This window comes from Semicossyphus pulcher, unplaced genomic scaffold (genome assembly GCF_022749685.1).
Source record: "Semicossyphus pulcher isolate SPU_LCO1_2020_fin unplaced genomic scaffold, fSemPul1.0.p SCAF_14, whole genome shotgun sequence".
Lineage (NCBI taxonomy): Eukaryota > Metazoa > Chordata > Actinopteri > Labriformes > Labridae > Semicossyphus > Semicossyphus pulcher.
In genome coordinates, this window is record NW_027211648.1 from 9,884,851 (window position 1) to 9,905,560 (window position 20,710).

Genomic DNA, 20,710 nt, shown 5'->3' on the forward strand with positions numbered 1-20,710 from the left:
TTCCCAGGTGGGGCCTTTCTTTCAATCACCACAATGGAATTAAAGGTAGATATACACAAACAAGTACGGACTTGCAGGTGGCACGTTGCTGAGGGGGTTAGCTCAATGGATAGGGTAGGCGACCGGTGTATCAAAGGGTACGTTCAGAACCTGGTTCGCATCCAACATTTCCAACATACTAACAATACAATTATGCACAACTGTAATGATTTCAAAACTCCAAATGAACCCACTAAGGCAGGGTAAGCAGATAGCTCCATGGATAGAGCGCCTTATTAATAAAGATGGACCTAAAGAGACTTGTGTCTGGATCACTCAATGGGATTACAGGTCACAGGATAACCATAAAGAGAAGCAAAAGGCTGACATCGAAAACCACCCCACAGTCGAGTCGAGTCGAGTCGAGTAGTTATTGGCAGGAGGTAAATGTTGAAAGGGTCTATAGTGAATGGAAAACATCCAAGATGAATAAGATAAAAATGACTTCATAACCAAATGACTGGTAGACAAACCCTGAAGTCCTATGAACATCTTTAAACTATCTTAAAGAGAGAGAGAATTCCAGCACATTAAAATATGCAATTTTCTAAACAGGTCAGTATAAGTTGCAAACAAGTGTGGTGAGAAGGATTTGATATTTGGGATTAACACACTGAGGTCAAGTAGGCATATTATCCTAGGTGCAACACCTGTTTCAGAATTTATTTTAATTATTTTTATTTTATTTAACCTTTATTTAACCAGGTAGTCCCATTGAGATTAAGAATCTAATTTTGAAGGGAGACCTGGCCAAGACAGCAGCAGAAAACACAAAGTTGCAGACAGACGCACAAACAGGGACAAATTAAAAAAGAAAAGAAAGTTGTACAAGCAGGCAATTTAAAGACATCGACATCTTATGGAATCTGCCTCGAAGTCTTTCATTCTAGATTTGAAGGCATTTAGGGAGAGCAGTTCCTTCAGTTTCAAGTCATTCTGCAACAAATTCCATGCTGAGGGTGCAGAATATCCAAAAGCCCTTTTCCCAATTCCTGTCCGGCCATCTGGGACAGAGAGTAAGATGAAGTCCTGAGAACGCAGTAAATATTGTCCAGCACTTTTCTGCGTGATAAAAACACATGAGTAGTGTGGAAGCAGACCAAGAATTGCCTTATATATAAAAGTGTGAACATGTGTGAGCCTACGGGTCGCCAGAGGAGGCCATCCTACCCGAGAGTATAATTCACAATGGTGAGTCAGAGCTTTACAGTTGGTAATGAACCTCAGGGATGCATGGTGAGCTGTATCAACCATATGAAGACACTGAGCAGAGGCGTGCATTTACAAAAGATCACCATAGTCCAACACAGGCAAAAAAGTAGCAGCAACCAGACGCTTTTTTACATTACAGTTTTTCTTGATTGCTTTGACGTGCTTAAAGAAACTGGGATCCACTCGGTTTTCATCATCACTGTCTCAGCAGAGCACAAGACACCTCTTGCAAATGTGTTAACCCTCTCTCATTGGATTGACACGTTGTTCCCACCCTTTTGCAGAACAGTTAACACGGATGTCATTCAAGCAGTCCAAACTCCATTGTTTTAGCTATGCTAACCAAACAGAAACCATTTGTTCCCAACTATTAGAAACTACCTACATCAGTATGAAATCACTGAAGCACCTGTTTGACACTCCTTCACACAAATCTTCAATTAGCATTCAGTCTGCAGGCCTACAAAGGTGCAGCGTCTGTGTTGTTCTTTGCCAACATGGATGGAAGAGGTCTAAGGCAGATGAGAGTGGGTATCAATAGTGGCTATTTCTTATACTCTACAGTAACAGATTTTTATACTTTACTGTAATAGATTTTATTTTGGTTTACATGTATTTTGTGTAATATTTACAGTGTTTCAGTTTTCAGCCACAGTTTGAAAAAAAGAATCAATGGAATCAATAAAATTTGCATCAAAGCATTTCTGATTCTGGATCCAATTCTTTGCAAGAAGGCAAATTTGACAACAAATGGCACTGGCATGACAGCTATGTACAGTAATAGGCGACAATGCCAAGCAATGGTGCACTGATTCGCACTGAGTGCTGTATTTTGTATTTTGTTGTCCACTGTGTAATGGTTGATTGGAAGAGCTCATACACTTGTTTGCAAGTTGTGTTGTTTGAAGACAAAATTTGCTTTTGTTGCATATTTTAAATGTTTTGGCACGGTTAGAGCCTTTTGCAAACAAAATGTGTCATTTCGACCATGAGTGCCACTGTTTCGGCCTGTGTGTTAACTGTTTTGAAAATGTGGAGTTTGAGTTGACTGCTGCATCAAAGCGATCAAGAAAAACTGTAAAAGAAAAACACAACTTGTTACGAAAATAAAAACCCAGTTTCAGCCTCAGCTTTCTCACCAGGTGCAGCACATGTGGTTTAAAATTAAGGGAGTCATCAATTAAAATACCCAGGTATTTGTGCGTGTGAACAACCTCTATCTGTTTTCCATCACGAGTGACAACAAAAGGCACACATTGTGACACATTCCTTGAGTTTGAAAACATCATACACTTGGTCTTATCTGCATTTAAAACAAGTTTTAGCTCAAGCAGTGTATTTTGAACAATAATAAAAGAATTCTGCAATAATTCAATGGCCTGTGCAAGAGTTGAATGAGAATGAGATGAGACAGATTCAGGTACAGTCTAGCTGCAGTTCATTCAGTCCAGTGTTGATTCAGTCTGCCAGCAGAGGGTGCTAAAGACCTTTTAATGAAAACAGAGTCATGCGTGACAAAAGTTAAATACAGATACAATAAAAAGTCAAACCACAACTAAGACCATCATTTACTCTTTTTGTTGTTGTTGTACTCTGAGTAACCAAATGAGCCGAAAGACGATGAACTGTCCCTCCTCTCCACCACAACTCTTCTTCTGCTGTTTCACATGAACAGGTGTGTGTTTGAATGTGTTTTGCATGACTTTTCTGCATCACGGCTCCCCAGAGTTAAAAGTTCTTCTGTCACAGAGGGTCTGAGCTGTTTTCACGCAACACACTGAAAACTGAATCAGGATGATGTTTCAAACAGCTCTGCTTGTCATGTTGGGCTTTCTGACTCAGGGTGAGAGACTTATGATAATAGGAGTATTGTTTATTTGATGCACAATATGTCTGTTCTTTTCATGTCTGTGTACATTTTGCTCTGTGTTTTTGTCTCACAGTCTATTTCTTCTCAATGTCGTCTCTTCTTTTCTCATTTCAGAGTCTTTTGCAAACAAATTTCTGACTCAGTCTGACAAATCCAAGTCTGTAAGTCTTGGCGGGACTGTGACTATCAGCGCCACAGGGAGTTCAGATATTGCTGATGATCTCAGTTGGTACCTTCAGAAACCTGGACAGGCTATCAAACTGCTTATATACGACGCATCAAGACTCTCCTCAGGAACTCCTTCTCGATTCAGAGGCCGTAGATCTGGTTCTAGCTACACTCTAACCATCACTGGTGTTCAGGCTGAAGATCTCGGAGATTATTACTGTCTGGGTGACCATGGTGGTGGAGAGTTCACACAGTGATTTAGAGCCGTACAAAAACCTCCCTCAGTTAGACTGCAGTGAACACGTCCTCCTGTAGGTGCAGAGGGTTGATGAAGATAATGTGAAGAGGATAAATGGTCCAGTGAACACAAGAGTCATCAAGCAGAACCACAGGCAATCTAAATACAACTGAGAGAAACTCACACATGCTTTTACATATACAATTTGATCTTCAGGCTTTTTCTGTGTATTTGATTCACAAACCGTCTGATATCACCAATAACACAAACTATTGAGCAGTGTCTCTATTAATATCTGCACAAAAACAGTCCAAACTAAAACACCACATTTTCTACTCTCCATTTTAATAATCCAAATGAATTGAAACTGTTTTATTATGAAATAAAAAATGTCACAATTACAAATTCACCATCTCCTGTAACATCAGGTTTATTATAATATCAGGTATGATTCTGAGATGTTGATGTCAAAGTATTGTTCACAATATACAATAGAAGTAACACAAAGACACAGACGCATTATAATCCACTGTTTGATTTAATGTTGGTTTAATGTTCACATGCAGTTTGAGTTGAACAGTAATAAACACAGAGGTGAATATGCAGAAGATAAAGCAACATGCACACTAAAACACTGAGTAGAAAGCTGTGAAACGTGCAGAGACATCTGAACAGAGGAGATGTGTAGCTCAACAAGACCTCTATCAAAGAAGCAGAGTCACTTCCAGACAGGAAGTGTTGCTGAAGCTCTACTCTGAGCAGCGCTCAGGGGCCAGGATTTGAGTGACAGGGCTCTGTCCAGTCAGACTGGCCTCACAGCTCACTGAGCCCGCCCTCCTCCACTGGTCTGCAGAGAGGCTCAGGGTGCTGCTCCAGCTGTAGTGGCCGTCCCTCCCCACGACCTCCAGGCTGTGTGACGCCCCTGAGGAGCTGCTGCTGCCTCCCACCTTCCAGCCCAGCCTCCAGGCTGAGGGGAAGCCCCCGCTGGCCAGACACACCAGCGTGGCTCTGCCCTGCTGCAGCTCCACTGAGGATGGGGGGAGGATGGTCAGGGAGGGCTGCACAACGCCCGCTGCAGGAGAGAGAGAGGGGGGAGAAGAGAAATGTACATACTTATATATATACTTTAGTCATTCTGTTGCAGTCATGAATCAGTCAGAATCTGACCATCGGATGATTCAAGCTTCTTTAAATGTATTTAAACGTGACTGTTGACGACGACTTCACATGTAGTTTAAAGCTGTGACAGTAAATCACTCGTCCATGTGAAAGCTCTTTCACTTCCTTTTTACTACATTTAAAATAAACGGCCCGTTAACACAAAGACGAGCGGCAAAAGTCATATTTGTTTCGAACAGAAATCAGACTTTAAATTTAAAAACAGTTTCAATGTTTGACATGAATCAAAGAAAAGAAATAAAGTAGTAATGTCAAGATTTGGGTAAAGAAATGTCTGCTTGTTACTCTGGACATTTACAAGCAGATAATCAGCAAAGATTTCTACAAGGAAATATATATATTAAAAGATAAAAAGGGCCTTTTATGTTTCCTAACAATGTATTAACACACAACACTGAATTAATATTGATTTATTGCTTCTCTTATAGTGACATCAGACTTTCTTGATAAATAACAAATAATTACCATCAATGTAGAAACACCGAACTTGATCAGAGTCATTTAACTTGTGATCAAAGTTATATTTGCTATAAGTTGTACACAATAAAAATCTCTGGTACTCACAATCACTGACGAGTTTGGTTCCTCCACCAAAAGTCCACCACAGTGATACAAACGCATTAAGCGGCCGTACAAAAACCTCCTGCACTCTGAACAAGCATCTATCCACTGAAAGAAACTCTGCTTTTTCTACTAATGAAGAAAGAATACGTTTGATTGACTCTACAAATCTGTATTAAAGCTATGGATGGAAATGATCAAAGAAATGAAGATTATTTTTGACATTTTGCTCTACTTTTCTACAAGCAACACTAAACACTCACAGCCTCCTTGTAATAAAGTCATTATTCCCTCAGTTTTAGATCAGTTCATTGATGCTTCAATTAACATCATGGCTTTAAATAATAATCATTTAAACACTGACATTGAACACAACTGAAATGAGTAAATCTCCTGAGTAAGTTGGAGGCAGAGAAAGATCTGTATCATACCAGTCACAGTAAACTAAGTCTCATTCTTAAATCCTCAGCTTAACTTCTAATATAGATATTTTCTTCTGTTTAAAAAAGCTCATAAAGTGTGTAAATCCAGGCAGTAATCCTCTGGTTTGCTCTCTTCTGTTGCTGTTTCACATGAACAGGTGTGTGTTTGAATGTGTTTTGCATGACTTTTCTGCATCACGGCTCCCCAGAGTTAAAAGTTCTTCTGTCACAGAGGGTCTGAGCTGTTTTCACGCAACACACTGAAAACTGAATCAGGATGATGTTTCAAACAGCTCTGCTTGTCATGTTGGGCTTTCTGAGTCAGGGTGAGAGACTTATGATAATAGGAGTATTGTTTATTTGATGCACAATATGTCTGTTCTTTTCATGTCTGTGTACATTTTGCTCTGTGTTTTTGTCTCACAGTCTATTTCTTCTCAATGTCGTCTCTTCTTTTCTCATTTCAGAGTCTTTTGCAAACAGTTTTCTGACTCAGTCTGACAAATCCAAGTCTGTAAGTCTTGGTGGGACTGTGACTATCAGCGCCACAGGGAGTTCAGATATTGGTGCTGATCTCAGTTGGTACCTTCAGAAACCTGGACAGGCTCCCAAACTGCTTATATATCAAGCATCAACTCTCTCCTCAGGAACTCCTTCTCGATTCAGTGGCAGTAGATCTGGTTCTAGATACACTCTAACCATCACTGGTGTTCAGGCTGAAGATCTCGGAGATTATCACTGTCTGGGCTACCATGGTGGTGGAGTGTTCACACAGTGATTTAGAGCCGTACAAAAACCTCCCTCAGTCAGGCCGCAGAGACTCTGAACAGGAAGTGACTGCAGCTGCTGAAGAGGAACTCTGACACATTCGTCTGGCGGTGTGTATGCACATGGGCTGTTTCCCCACTGTGAAACAAGCACTTTATGAAGTTAGCTAAGTGCACCACTTACTGAGAACTTTCAGAAGGTTTTTACTTCCACATATTATCATAATGTAACTGGAAGTAAATACACATACACAGGGAATGTACTGCCATTTGACAGATGGCCTTTCTTTAAATGATCATACTGGAATGGAAAATAAATGTACTGACACAGGCAGATGTTGCAAAGCGTCAGGTAGGTGTAGTGGTTAGCTCTGTTGCCTTGCAGAAAGTAGTTCCTGGCCTTCTTTAAATCATAATGTGAGGTAGGTAAGGTAGATAAACCCAAACAGGTAAGCACGTCAGTGTGGCTGGTTGTTGACCGTTAGCACCGTCACCTGGGAGGTAAAAGGTCATGGGTTGGATTTCCCAGCTGGGGCCTTTCTTTAAATCACCACAATGGAATTAAAGGTAGATATACACAAACAAGTACGTACTTGCAGGTGGCACGTTGCTGAGGGGGTTAGCTCAATGGATAGGGTAACCGACCGGTGTATCAAAGGGTACGTTCAGAACCTGGTTCGACTCCAACATTTCCAACATACTAAAAATACAATTATGCACAACTGTAATGATTTCAAAACTCCAGATGAACCCACTAAGGCAGGGCAAGCAGATAGCTCCATGGATAGAGCGCCTTATTAATAAAGGTGGACCTAAAGAGACTTGTGTCTGGATCACTCAATGGGATTATAGGTCACAGGATAACCATAAAGAGAAGCAAAAGGCTGACATCGAAAACCACCCCACAGTCGAGGCGAGTCGAGTAGTTATTGGCAGGAGGTAAATGTTGAAAGGGTCTATAGTGAAAGGAAAACATCCAAGATGAATAAGATAAAAATGACTTCATATCCAAATGACTGGTAGACAAACCCTGAAGTCCTTTGAACATCTTTAAACTATCTTAAAGAGAGAGAGAATTCCAGCACATTAAAATATGCAATTTTCTAAACAGGTCAGTATAAGTTGCAAACACGTGTGGTGAGAAGGATTTGATATTTGAGATTAACACACTGAGGTCAAGTAGGCATATTATCCTAGATGCAACACCTGTTTCAGAATTTTTTTTTATTTCATTTTATTTTATTTAACCTTTATTTAACCAGGTAGTCCCATTGAGATTAAGAATCTCATTTTGAAGGGAGACCTGGCCAAGACAGCAGCAGAAAACACAAAGTTGCAGACAGACGCACAAACAGGGACAAATTAAAAAAGAAAAGAAAGTTGTACAAGCAGGCAATTTAAAGACATCGACATCTTATGGAATCTGCCTCGAAGTCTTTCATTCTAAATTTGATGGCATTTAGGGAGAGCAGTTCCTTCAGTTTCAAGTCATTCTGCAACAAATTCCACGCTGAGGGTGCAGAATATCCAAAAGCCCTTTTCCCAATTCCTGTCTGTACATTTGGGACAGAGAGTAAGATGAAGTTCTGAGAACCCAGTAAATATTGTCCAGCACTTTTCTGCATGATAAAAACACATGAGTAGTGTGGAAGCAGACCAAGAATTGCCTTATATATAAAAGTGTGAACATGTGTGAGCCTATGGGTCGCCAGAGGAGGCCATCCTACCCGAGAGTATAATTCACAATGGTGAGTCAGAGCTTTACAGTTGGTAATGAACCTCAGGGATGCATGGTGAGCTGTATCAACCATATGAAGACACTGAGCAGAGGCGTGCATTTACAAAAGATCACCATAGTCCAACACAGGCAAAAAAGTAGCAGCAACCAGACGCTTTATTACATTAAAAGAAAAACACAACTTGTTACGAAAATAAAAACCCAGTTTCAGCCTCAGCTTTCTCACCAGGTGCAGCACATGTGGTTTAAAATTAAGGGAGTCATCAATTAAAATACCCAGGTATTTGTGCGTGTGAACAACCTCTATCTGTTTTCCATCACGAGTGACAACAAAAGGCACACATTGTGACACATTCTTTGAGTTTGAAAACATCATACACTTGGTCTTATCTGCATTTAAAACAAGTTTTAGCTCAAGCAGTGTATTTTGAACAATAATAAAAGAATTCTGCAATAATTCAATGGCCTGTGCAAGAGTTGAATGAGAATGAGATGAGACAGATTCAGGTACAGTCTAGCTGCAGTTCATTCAGTCTGCCAGCAGAGGGTGCTAAAGACCTTTTAATGAAAACAGAGTCATGCGTGACAAAAGTTAAATACAGATACAATAAAAAGACAAACCACAACTAAGACCATCATTTACTCTTTTTGTTGTTGTTGTACTCTGAGTAACCAAATGAGCCGAAAGACGATGAACTGTCCCTCCTCTCCACCACAACTCTTCTTCTGCTGTTTCACATGAACAGGTGTGTGTTTGAATGTGTTTTGCATGACTTTTCTGCATCACGGCTCCCCAGAGTTAAAAGTTCTTCTGTCACAGAGGGTCTGAGCTGTTTTCACGCAACACACTGAAAACTGAATCAGGATGATGTTTCAAACAGCTCTGCTTGTCATGTTGGGCTTTCTGAGTCAGGGTGAGAGACTTATGATAATAGGAGGATTGTTTATTTGATGCACAATATGTCTGTTCTTTTCATGTCTGTGTACATTTTGCTCTGTGTTTTTGTCTCACAGTCTATTTCTTCTCAATGTCGTCTCTTCTTTTCTCATTTCAGAGTCTTTTGCAAACAATTTTCTGACTCAGTCTGACAAATCCAAGTCTGTAAGTCTTGGCGGGACTGTGACTATCAGCGCCACAGGGAGTTCAAATATTGGTTCTGATCTCAGTTGGTACCTTCAGAAACCTGGACAGGCTATCAAACTGCTTATATACGACGCATCAAGACTCTCCTCAGGAACTCCTTCTCGATTCAGTGGCAGTAGATCTGGTTCTGACTACACTCTAACCATCACTGGTGTTCAGGCTGAAGATCTCGGAGATTATTACTGTCTGGGTAACCATGGGGGAGCGTTCACACAGTGATTTAGAGCCGTACAAAAACCTCCCTCAGTTAGACTGCAGTGAACACGTCCTCCTGCAGGTGCAGAGGGTTGATGAAGATAATGTGAAGAAGATAAATGGTCCAGTGAACACAAGAGTCATCAAGCAGAACCACAGGCAATCTAAACACAACTGAGAGAAACTCACACATGCTTTTACATATACAATTTGATCTTCAGGCTTTTTCTGTGTATTTGATTCACAAACCGTCTGATATCACCAATAACACAAACTATTGAGCAGTGTCTCGATTAATATCTGCACAGAAACAGTCCAAACTAAAACACCACATTTTCTACTCTTCATTTTAATAATCCAAATGAATTGAAACTGTTTTATTATGAAATAAAAAAAATGTCACAATTACAAATTCACCATCTCCTGTAACATCAGGTTTATTATAATATCAGGTATGATTCTGAGATGTTGATGTCAAAGTATTGTTCACAATATACAATAGAAGTAACACAAAGACACAGACGCATTATAATCCACTGTTTGATTTAATGTTGGTTTAATGTTCACATGCAGTTTGAGTTGAACAGTAATAAACACAGAGGTGAATATGCAGAAGATAAAGCAACATGCACACTAAAACACTGAGTAGAAAGCTGTGAAACGTGCAGAGACATCTGAACAGAGGAGATGTGTAGCTCAACAAGACCTCTATCAAAGAAGCAGAGTCACTTCCAGACAGGAAGTGTTGCTGAAGCTCTACTCTGAGCAGCGCTCAGGGGCCAGGGTTTGAGTGACAGGGCTCTGTCCAGCCAGACTGGCCTCACAGCTCACTGAGCCCGCCCTCCTCCACTGGTCTGCAGAGAGGCTCAGGGTGCTGCTCCAGCTGTAGTGGCCGTCCCTCCCCACGACCTCCAGGCTGTGTGACGCCTCTGAGGAGCTGCTGCTGCCTCCCACCTTCCAGCCCAGCCTCCAGGCTGAGGGGAAGCCCCCGCTTGCCAGACACACCAGCGTGGCTCTGCCCTGCTGCAGCTCCACTGAGGAGGGGGGGAGGACGGTCAGGGAGGGCTGCACAACGCCCGCTGCAGGAGAGAGAGAGGGGGGAGAAGAGAAATGTACATACTTATATATAAACTTTAGTCAATCTGTTGCAGTCATGAATCAGTCAGAATCCGACCATCAGTCTCATGATTCAAGTGTTAATCCAAAATAATAAAGATGATTGATGACGTCTTTACATGCTTCATGAAGATAACATGAAAATAATACGATCTTCTCCCTGGGAAGAATATTTTCAGTTCTAACTGCAGAGCTGAAAGAGTCATGTGATTAACGGTAAAAAGCTTAATCCGCCGTCTCTTTCACTTCCTTTTTACTGCATGTAAAATGAATGAAGCGTGAACACCAAGATGAGCTGCATGTCCCGATAACATCACAACTGTGTTCGACACGAATCAGACTTTAAATCTAAAACATGTTTTAATGTTGATGAGTGACGTGTATAAATAAAAACAATATTAGAGTAGCGACGTTTAGATTCAGTCAGAACATTTTACTTTTTACTTTTAAAATGTCCAAGCAGATAATAATTTATTATCATACATACATTACATTTAAGAAAATTGAAACATAAAGAGGTTATTGTCTTTGTTCTAACTATTTAACAACACAAAACGTTAATATTGATGCCTGTGAAGCTTTTTCTCAGATTGTGAGATCAGCCATTCTCGATAAATGGACAAAAATGATTAAAAAGATTCAAACACCGGATTCGATCAGAGTCTCATTCTATATTTTGTAAATGCTATAAGTTGTACACAATAAAAATCTCTGGTACTCACAGTCACTGACGAGTTTGGTTCCTCCACCAAAAGTGTACCACAGTGATACAAACGCATTAAGCGGCCGTACAAAAACCTCCTGCACTCTGAACAAGCATCTATCCACTGAAAGAAACTCTGCTTTTTCTACTAATGAAGAAAGAATACGTTTGATTGACTCTACAAATCTGTATTAAAGCTATGGATGGAAATGATGAAAGAAATGAAGATTATTTTTGACATTTTGCTCTACTTTTCTACAAGCAACACTAAACACTCACAGCCTCCTTGTAATAAAGTCATTATTCCCTCAGTTTTAGATCAGTTCATTGATGCTTCAGTTAACATCATGGCTTTAAATAAGAGTCATTTAAACACTGACACTGAACACAACTGAAATGAGTAAATCTCCTGAGTGAATTCGAGGCAGAGAAAGATCTGTATCATACCAGTCACAGTAAACTAAGTCTCATTCTTAAATCCTCAGCTTAACTTCTAATATAGATATTTTCTTCTGTTTAAAAAAGCTCATAAAGTGTGTAAATCCAGGCAGTAATCCTCTGGTTTGCTCTCTTCTGTTGCTGTTTCACATGAACAGGTGTGTGTTTGAATGTGTTTTGCATGACTTTTCTGCATCACGGCTCCCCAGAGTTAAAAGTTCTTCTGTCACAGAGGGTCTGAGCTGTTTTCACGCAACACACTGAAAACTGAATCAGGATGATGTTTCAAACAGCTCTGCTTGTCATGTTGGGCTTTCTGAGTCAGGGTGAGAGACTTATGATAATAGGAGTATTGTTTATTTGATGCACAATATGTCTGCTCTTTTCATGTCTGTGTACATTTTGCTCTGTGTTTTTGTCTCACAGTCTATTTCTTCTCAATGTCGTCTCTTCTTTTCTCATTTCAGAGTCTTTTGCAAACAATTTTCTGACTCAGTCTGACAAATCCAAGTCTGTAAGTCTTGGCGGGACTGTGACGATCAGCGCCACAGGGAGTTCAAATATTGATGATGATCTCAGTTGGTACCTTCAGAAACCTGGACAGGCTATCAAACTGCTTATATACAAAGCATCAACTCTCGAATCAGGAACTCCTTCTCGATTCAGTGGCAGCCAGTCTGGTTCTGACTTCACTCTAACCATCACTGGTGTTCAGGCTGAAGATCTCGGAGATTATTACTGTCTGGGTGTACATGCTGCAGGACAGTTCACACAGTGATTTAGAGCCGTACAAAAACCTCCTTCAGTTAGACTGCAGTGAAAACGTCATCCTGCAGGTGCAGAGGGTTGATGAAGATAATGTGAAGAGGATAAATGGTCCAGTGAACACAAGAGTCATCAAGCAGAACCACAGGCAATCTAAACACAACTGAGAGAAACTCACACATGCTTTTACAAATACGATTTGATCTTCAGGCCTTTTCTGTGTATTTGATTTATGAAAAGGCTAAAAACTCAAATTCTGGTTGAACTATAATCTCTGATTACTGAACAAAAAAACTTGGACAGTGTCTCCATCGATAGCTGCAAAAAGCATCTCATACAACAACAGTCTAAACAACTTTTTCCAATTTCTACCCGTTATTTTGATAATCCAAACGTAGTTCTGAAAAGGCTTTATTCTGAAAAGGTGTAGGGTATGATTCTGAGATGCTGATGTCAAAGTATTGTTCACAATATACAATAGAAGTAACACAAAGACACAGACGCATTATAATCCACTGTTTGATTTAATGTTGGTTTAATGTTCACATGCAGTTTGAGTTGAACAGTAATAAACACAGAGGTGAATATGCAGAAGATAAAGCAACATGCACACTAAAACACTGAGTAGAAAGCTGTGAAACGTGCAGAAACATCTGAACAGAGGAGATGTGTAGCTCAACAAGACCTCTATCAAAGAAGCAGAGTCACTTCCAGACAGGAAGTGTTGCTGAAGCTCTACTCTGAGCAGCGCTCAGGGGCCAGGGTTGAGTGACAGGGCTCTGTCCAGTCAGACTGGCCTCACAGCTCACTGAGCCCGCCCTCCTCCACTGGTCTGCAGAGAGGCTCAGGGTGCTGCTCCAGCTGTAGTGGCCGTCCCTCCCCACGACCTCCAGGCTGTGTGACGCCTCTGAGGAGCTGCTGCTGCCTCCCACCTTCCAGCCCAGCCTCCAGGCTGAAAGGTTCCCTCCTTTTAGCTATAACATAGTAAATATTCACCTTATTGAAATAACGAAGTTTTTCTAATTATGTGGATTCAAATTATTGTATAAATAAAGATTATTTTTATGAGTTTTGTTTTGTTCTACACCTGACCAAGAAACAAAGACAGTTTCCTTTTAACAAAGTTATTTATCCAGTTTCAAATAAATAGATTTAGACTTTTTTTTACATAATGCTTTAAAATTATAATCAATTTGAAGCTAAACTGACATATTGTTTATCGACAGCAAACCTAGAGACTAAAGACAAGTAGACAGACATAAACAAACAGCGCAGACAAACTTTTCCTTAAATCCTCAACCGCACTAAAAAATATTAGTTATTAGTTATTATTTCCCTCTGTTCAATAATATCATAAATGGAGTAAATCCAGGCAGTAATCCTCTGACTTTCTGTTCCACGTTGCCGTCTGTGTTACAGCAGAGAAATGATTTCCATACAGCGCAGGCTTTGCATCGTCAGCTGATCCTGACGGTTTATAGTCCTGTGAGTTCAACACTGCACGACTCAGATCTGTCAGACAACACAGCATGACTCCCATCACCATCCTCGTCTGGACGCTGGCCTGCTGCTGTTTCACAGGTTTGTTCACTCATTTTACATCATGACGTGCAGCCTTCTCTCTGTTATTCTTACTGAAACATTATTTGTTTCTGCCTGCAGGATGCAGCGGCAAGGTGACTGTGACTCAGCCTCCAGAAGTGACCTTTACTCCAGGATCCACTGTCACTCTCACCTGTAAAATAAGCGAGCCCGTTTACATCTGCGCTAGTATTGATCTATGTATATTCTGGTTTCAACAAAAACCTCAACAGAGTCTAAAGCTCCTCATAAAACATCGAAGCAGACGTCCTTCAGGAACACCAGCTCGGTTTAGTGGCAGTGGAGCAAGCTCTGACTTCTCTTTGACCATCACTGGAGTTCAGACTGAAGACGCAGCAGTTTACTACTGTATGAGTGTCCATAGCGGTCCGGTGTTCACACAGTGATTTATCGTCGTACAAAAACCTCCCTCAGTCAGGCTGCAGAGACTCTGAACATGAAGTGACTGCAGCTGCTAAAGAGGAACTCTGACACATTCGTCTGGCGGTGTGTATGCACATGAGCTATTTCCCCACTGTGAAACAAGCACTTTATGAAGTTAGCTAAGTGCACCACTTACTGAGAACTTTCAGAAGGTTTTTACTTCCACATATTATCATAATGTAATAAGTAGTAAATACACATACACAGGGAATGTACTGCCATTTGCCAGATGGCCTTTCTTTAAATGATCATACTGTAATGGAAAATAAATGTACTGACACAGGCAGATGTTGCAAAGCGTCAGGTAGGTGTAGTGGTTAGCTCTGTTGGCTTGCAGAAAGTAGTTCCTGGCCTTCTTTAAATCATAATGTGAGGTAGGTAAGGTAGATAAACCCAAACAGGTAAGCACTTCAGTGCGGCTGGTTGTTGACCGTTAGCACCGTCACATGGCAGGTAAAAGGTCATGGGTTTCGATTTCCCAGGTGGGGCCTTTCTTTCAATCACCACAATGGAATTAAAGGTAGATATACACAAACAAGTACGTACTTGCAGGTGGCACGTTGCTGAGGGGGTTAGCTCAATGGATAGGGTAGGCGACCGGTGTATCAAAGGGTACGTTCAGAACCTGGTTCGCATCCAACATTTCCAACATACTAACAATACAATTATGCACAACTGTAATGATTTCAAAACTCCAAATGAACCCACTAAGGCAGGGTAAGCAGATAGCTCCATGGATAGAGCGCCTTATTAATAAAGATGGACCTAAAGAGACTTGTGTCTGGATCACTCAATGGGATTACAGGTCACAGGATAACCATAAAGAGAAGCAAAAGGCTGACATCGAAAACCACCCCACAGTCGAGTCGAGGCGAGTCGAGTAGTTATTGGCAGGAGGTAAATGTTGAAAGGGTCTATAGTGAATGGAAAACATCCAAGATGAATAAGATAAAAATGACTTCATAACCAAATGACTGGTAGACAAACCCTGAAGTCCTATGAACATCTTTAAACTATCTTAAAGAGAGAGAGAATTCCAGCACATTAAAATATGCAATTTTCTAAACAGGTCAGTATAAGTTGCAAACAAGTGTGGTGAGAAGGATTTGATATTTGGGATTAACACACTGAGGTCAAGTAGGCATATTATCCTAGGTGCAACACCTGTTTCAGAATTTTTTTTAATTATTTTTATTTTATTTAACCTTTATTTAACCAGGTAGTCCCATTGAGATTAAGAATCTAATTTTGAAGGGAGACCTGGCCAAGACAGCAGCAGAAAACACAAAGTTGCAGACAGACGCACAAACAGGGACAAATTAAAAAAGAAAAGAAAGTTGTACAAGCAGGCAATTTAAAGACATCGACATCTTATGGAATCTGCCTCGAAGTCTTTCATTCTAGATTTGAAGGCATTTAGGGAGAGCAGTTCCTTCAGTTTCAAGTCATTCTGCAACAAATTCCATGCTGAGGGTGCAGAATATCCAAAAGCCCTTTTCCCAATTCCTGTCCGGCCATCTGGGACAGAGAGTAAGATGAAGTCCTGAGAACGCAGTAAATATTGTCCAGCACTTTTCTGCGTGATAAAAACACATGAGTAGTGTGGAAGCAGACCAAGAATTGCCTTATATATAAAAGTGTGAACATGTGTGAGCCTACGGGTCGCCAGAGGAGGCCATCCTACCCGAGAGTATAATTCACAATGGTGAGTCAGAGCTTTACAGTTGGTAATGAACCTCAGGGATGCATGGTGAGCTGTATCAACCATATGAAGACACTGAGCAGAGGCGTGCATTTACAAAAGATCACCATAGTCCAACACAGGCAAAAAAGTAGCAGCAACCAGACGCTTTATTACATTAAAAGAAAAACACAACTTGTTACGAAAATAAAAACCCAGTTTCAGCCTCAGTTTTCTCACCAGGTGCAGCACATGTGGTTTAAAATTAAGGGAGTCATCAATTAAAATACCCAGGTATTAGTACGTGTGAACAACCTCTATCTGTTTTCCATCACGAGTGACAACAAAAGGCACACACTGTGACACATTCCTTGAGTTTGAAAACATCATACACTTGGTCTTATCTGCATTTAAAACAAGTTTTAGCTCAAGCAGTGTATTTTGAACAATAATAAAAGAATTCTGCAATAATTCAATGGCCTGTGCAAGAGTTGAATGAGAATGAGATGAGACAGATTCAGGTACAGTCTAGCTGCAGTTCATTCAGTCTGCCAGCAGAGGGTGCAAAAGACCTTTTAATGAAAACAGAGTCATGCGTGACAAAAGTTAAATGCAGATACAATAAAAAGTCAAACCACAACTAAGACCATCATTTACTCTTTTTGTTGTTGTTGTACTCTGAGTAACCAAATGAGCCGAAAGACGATGAACTGTCCCTCCTCTCCACCACAACTCTTCTTCTGCTGTTTCACATGAACAGGTGTGTGTTTGAATGTGTTTTGCATGACTTTTCTGCATCACGGCTCCCCGGAGTTAAAAGTTCTTCTGTCACCGAGGGTCTGAGCTGTTTTCACGCAACACACTGAAAACTGAATCAGGATGATGTTTCAAACAGCTCTGCTTGTCATGTTGGGCTTTCTGAGTCAGGGTGAGAGACTTATGATAATAGGAGTATTGTTTATTTGATGCACAATATGTCTGTTCTTTTCATGTCTGTGTACATTTTGCTCTGTGTTTTTGTCTCACAGTCTATTTCTTCTCAATGTCGTCTCTTCTTTTCTCATTTCAGAGTCTTTTGCAAACAATTTTCTGACTCAGTCTGACAAATCCAAGTCTGTAAGTCTTGGCGGGACTGTGACGATCAACGCCACAGGGAGTTCAAATATTGGTGATGATCTCAGTTGGTACCTTCAGAAACCTGGACAGGCTCCCAAACTGCTTATATACAAAGCATCAACTCTCTCCTCAGGAACTCCTTCTCGATTCAGTGGCAGTAGATCTGGTTCTGACTACACTCTAACCATCACTGGTGTTCAGGCTGAAGATCTCGGAGATTATTACTGTATGGGTGACCATGGGGGAGCGTTCACACAGTGATTTAGAGCCGTACAAAAACCTCCCTCAGTTAGACTGCAGTGAAAACGTCCTCCTGCAGGTGCAGAGGGTTGATGAAGATAATGTGAAGAGGATAAATGGTCCAGTGAACACAAGAGTCATCAAGCAGAACCACAGGCAATCTAAACACAACTGAGAGAAACTCACACATGCTTTTACATATACGATTTGATCTTCAGGCCTTTTCTGTGTATTTGATTCCTAAAGCGTCTGATATCACCAAGAACACAAACTATTGAGCAGTGTCTCAATTAATATCTGCACAGAAACAGTCCAAACTAAAACACCACATTTTCTACTCGTCATTTTAATAATCCAAATGAATTTATTATATAATATCAGGTATGATTCTGAGATGTTGATGTCAAAGTATTGTTCCCAATATACAATAGAAGTAACACAAAGACACAGACGCATTATAATCCACTCTTTGATTTAATGTTGGTTTAATGTTCACATGCAGTTTGAGTTGAGCAGTAATAAACACAGAGGTGAATATGCAGAAGATAAAGCAACATGCACACTAAAACACTGAGTAGAAAGCTGTGAAACGTGCAGAAACATCTGAACAGAGGAGATGTGTAGCTCAACAAGACCTCTATCAAAGAAGCAGAGTCACTTCCAGACAGGAAGTGTTGCTGAAGCTCTACTCTGAGCAGCGCTCAGGGGCCAGGGTTTGAGTGACAGGGCTCTGTCCAGTCAGACTGGCCTCACAGCTCACTGAGCCCGCCCTCCTCCACTGGTCTGCAGAGAGGCTCAGGGTGCTGCTCCAGCTGTAGTGGCCGTCCCTCCCCACGACCTCCAGGCTGTGTGACGCCTCTGAGGAGCTGCTGCTGCCTCCCACCTTCCAGCCCAGCCTCCAGGCTGAGGGGAAGCCCCCGCTGGCCAGACACACCAGCGTGGCTCTGCCCTGCTGCAGCTCCACTGAGGAGGGGGGGAGGACGGTCAGGGAGGGCTGCTGAACGCCCACTGCAGGAGAGAGAGAGGGGGGAGAAGAGAAATGTACATACTTATATATATACTTTAGTCATTCTGTTGCAGTCATGAATCAGTCAGAATCCGACCATCAGATGATTCAAGTGTTAATCCAAAATAATAAAGGTTATTGATGATGTCTTTGCTTCATGAAGATAACATGAAAATAATACGATCTTCTCCCTGGGAAGAATATTTCAGTTCTAACTGCAGAGCTGAAAGAGTCATGTGATTAACGGTAAAAAGCTTAATCCGCCGTCTCTTTCACTTCCTTTTTACTGCATGTAAAATGAATGAAGCGTGAACACCAAGATGAGCTGCATGTCCCGATAACATCACAACTGTGTTCGACACGAATCAGACTTTAAATCTAAAACATGTTTTAATGTTGATGAGTGACGTGTATAAATAAAAACAATATTAGAGTAGCGACGTTTAGATTCAGTTAGAACATTTTACTTTTTACTTTTAAAATGTCCAAGCAGATAATAATTTATTATCATACATACATTACATTTAAGAAAATTGAAACATAAAGAGGTTATTGTCTTTGTTCTAAATATTTAACAACACAAAACGTTAATATTGATGCCTGTGAAGCTTTTTCTCAGATTGTGAGATCAGCCATTCTCGATAAATGGACAAAAATGATTAAAAAGATTCAAACACCGGATTCGATCAGAGTCTCATTCTATATTTTGTAAATGCTATAAGTTGTACGGAATAAAAATCTCTGGTACTCACCGTCACTGACGAGTTTGGTTCCTCCACCAAAAGTGTACCACAGTGATACAAACGCATTAAGCGGCCGTACAAAAACCTCCTGCACTCTGAACAAGCATCTATCCACTGAAAGAAACTCTGCTTTTTCTACTAATGAAGAAAGAATACGTTTGATTGACTCTACAAATCTGTATTAAAGCTATGGATGGAAATGATGAAAGAAATGAAGATTATTTTTGACATTTTGCTCTACTTTTCTACAAGCAACACTAAACACTCACAGCCTCCTTGTAATAAAGTCATTATTCCCTCAGTTTTAGATCAGTTCATTGATGCTTCAGTTAACATCATGGCTTTAAATAATAATCATTTAAACACTGACATTGAGCACAACTGAAATGAGTAAATCTCCTGAGTGAATTCGAGGCAGAGAAAGATCTGTATCATACCAGTCACAGTAAACTAAGTCTCATTCTTAAATCCTCAGCTTAACTTCTAATATAGATATTTTCTTCTGTTTAAAAAAGCTCATAAAGTGTGTAAATCCAGGCAGTAATCCTCTGGTTTGCTCTCTTCTGTTGCTGTTTCACATGAACAGGTGTGTGTTTGAATGTGTTTTGCATGACTTTTCTGCATCACGGCTCCCCAGAGTTAAAAGTTCTTCTGTCACAGAGGGTCTGAGCTGTTTTCACGCAACACACTGAAAACTGAATCAGGATGATGTTTCAAACAGCTCTGCTTGTCATGTTGGGCTTTCTGAGTCAGGGTGAGAGACTTATGATAATAGGAGGATTGTTTATTTGATGCACAATATGTCTGTTCTTTTCATGTCTGTGTACATTTTGCTCTGTGTTTTTGTCTCACAGTCTATTTCTTCTCAATGTCGTCTCTTCTTTTCTCATTTCAGAGTCTTTTGCAAACAGTTTTCTGACTCAGTCGGACAAATCCAAGTCTGTAAGTCTTGGCGGGACTGTGACGATCAGCGCCACAGGGAGTTCAGATATTGGTGATGATCTCAGTTGGTACCTTCAGAAACCTGGACAGGCTCCCAAACTGCTTATATACGACGCATCAACTCTCGAATCAGGAACTCCTTCTCGATTCAGTGGCAGCCAGTCTGGTTCTGACTACACTCTAACCATCACTGGTGTTCAGGCTGAAGATCTCGGAGATTATCACTGTCTGGGCTACCATGCTGATGGAGAGTTCACACAGTGATTTATCGTCGTGCAAAAACCTCCCTCAGTCAGGCCGCAGAGACTCTGAACAGGAAGTGACTGCAGCTGCTGAAGAGGAACTCTGACACATTCGTCTGGCAGTGTGTATGCACATGGGCTGTTTCCCCACTGTGAAACA

General features: G+C 40.8%; 1 gene segment (V, D, J or C); it reads right to left on the bottom strand.

The window, feature by feature from the left end:
* Positions 1-4,276: 4,276 nt before the first annotated feature.
* Positions 4,277-6,443, bottom strand: LOC138591180 (immunoglobulin lambda constant 6-like). The segment is given in 2 exon segments: positions 4,277-4,599; positions 6,389-6,443. Coding segments are annotated over 2 exon segments (378 nt in total).
* Between the last annotated feature and the right edge of the window lie 14,267 nt (positions 6,444-20,710).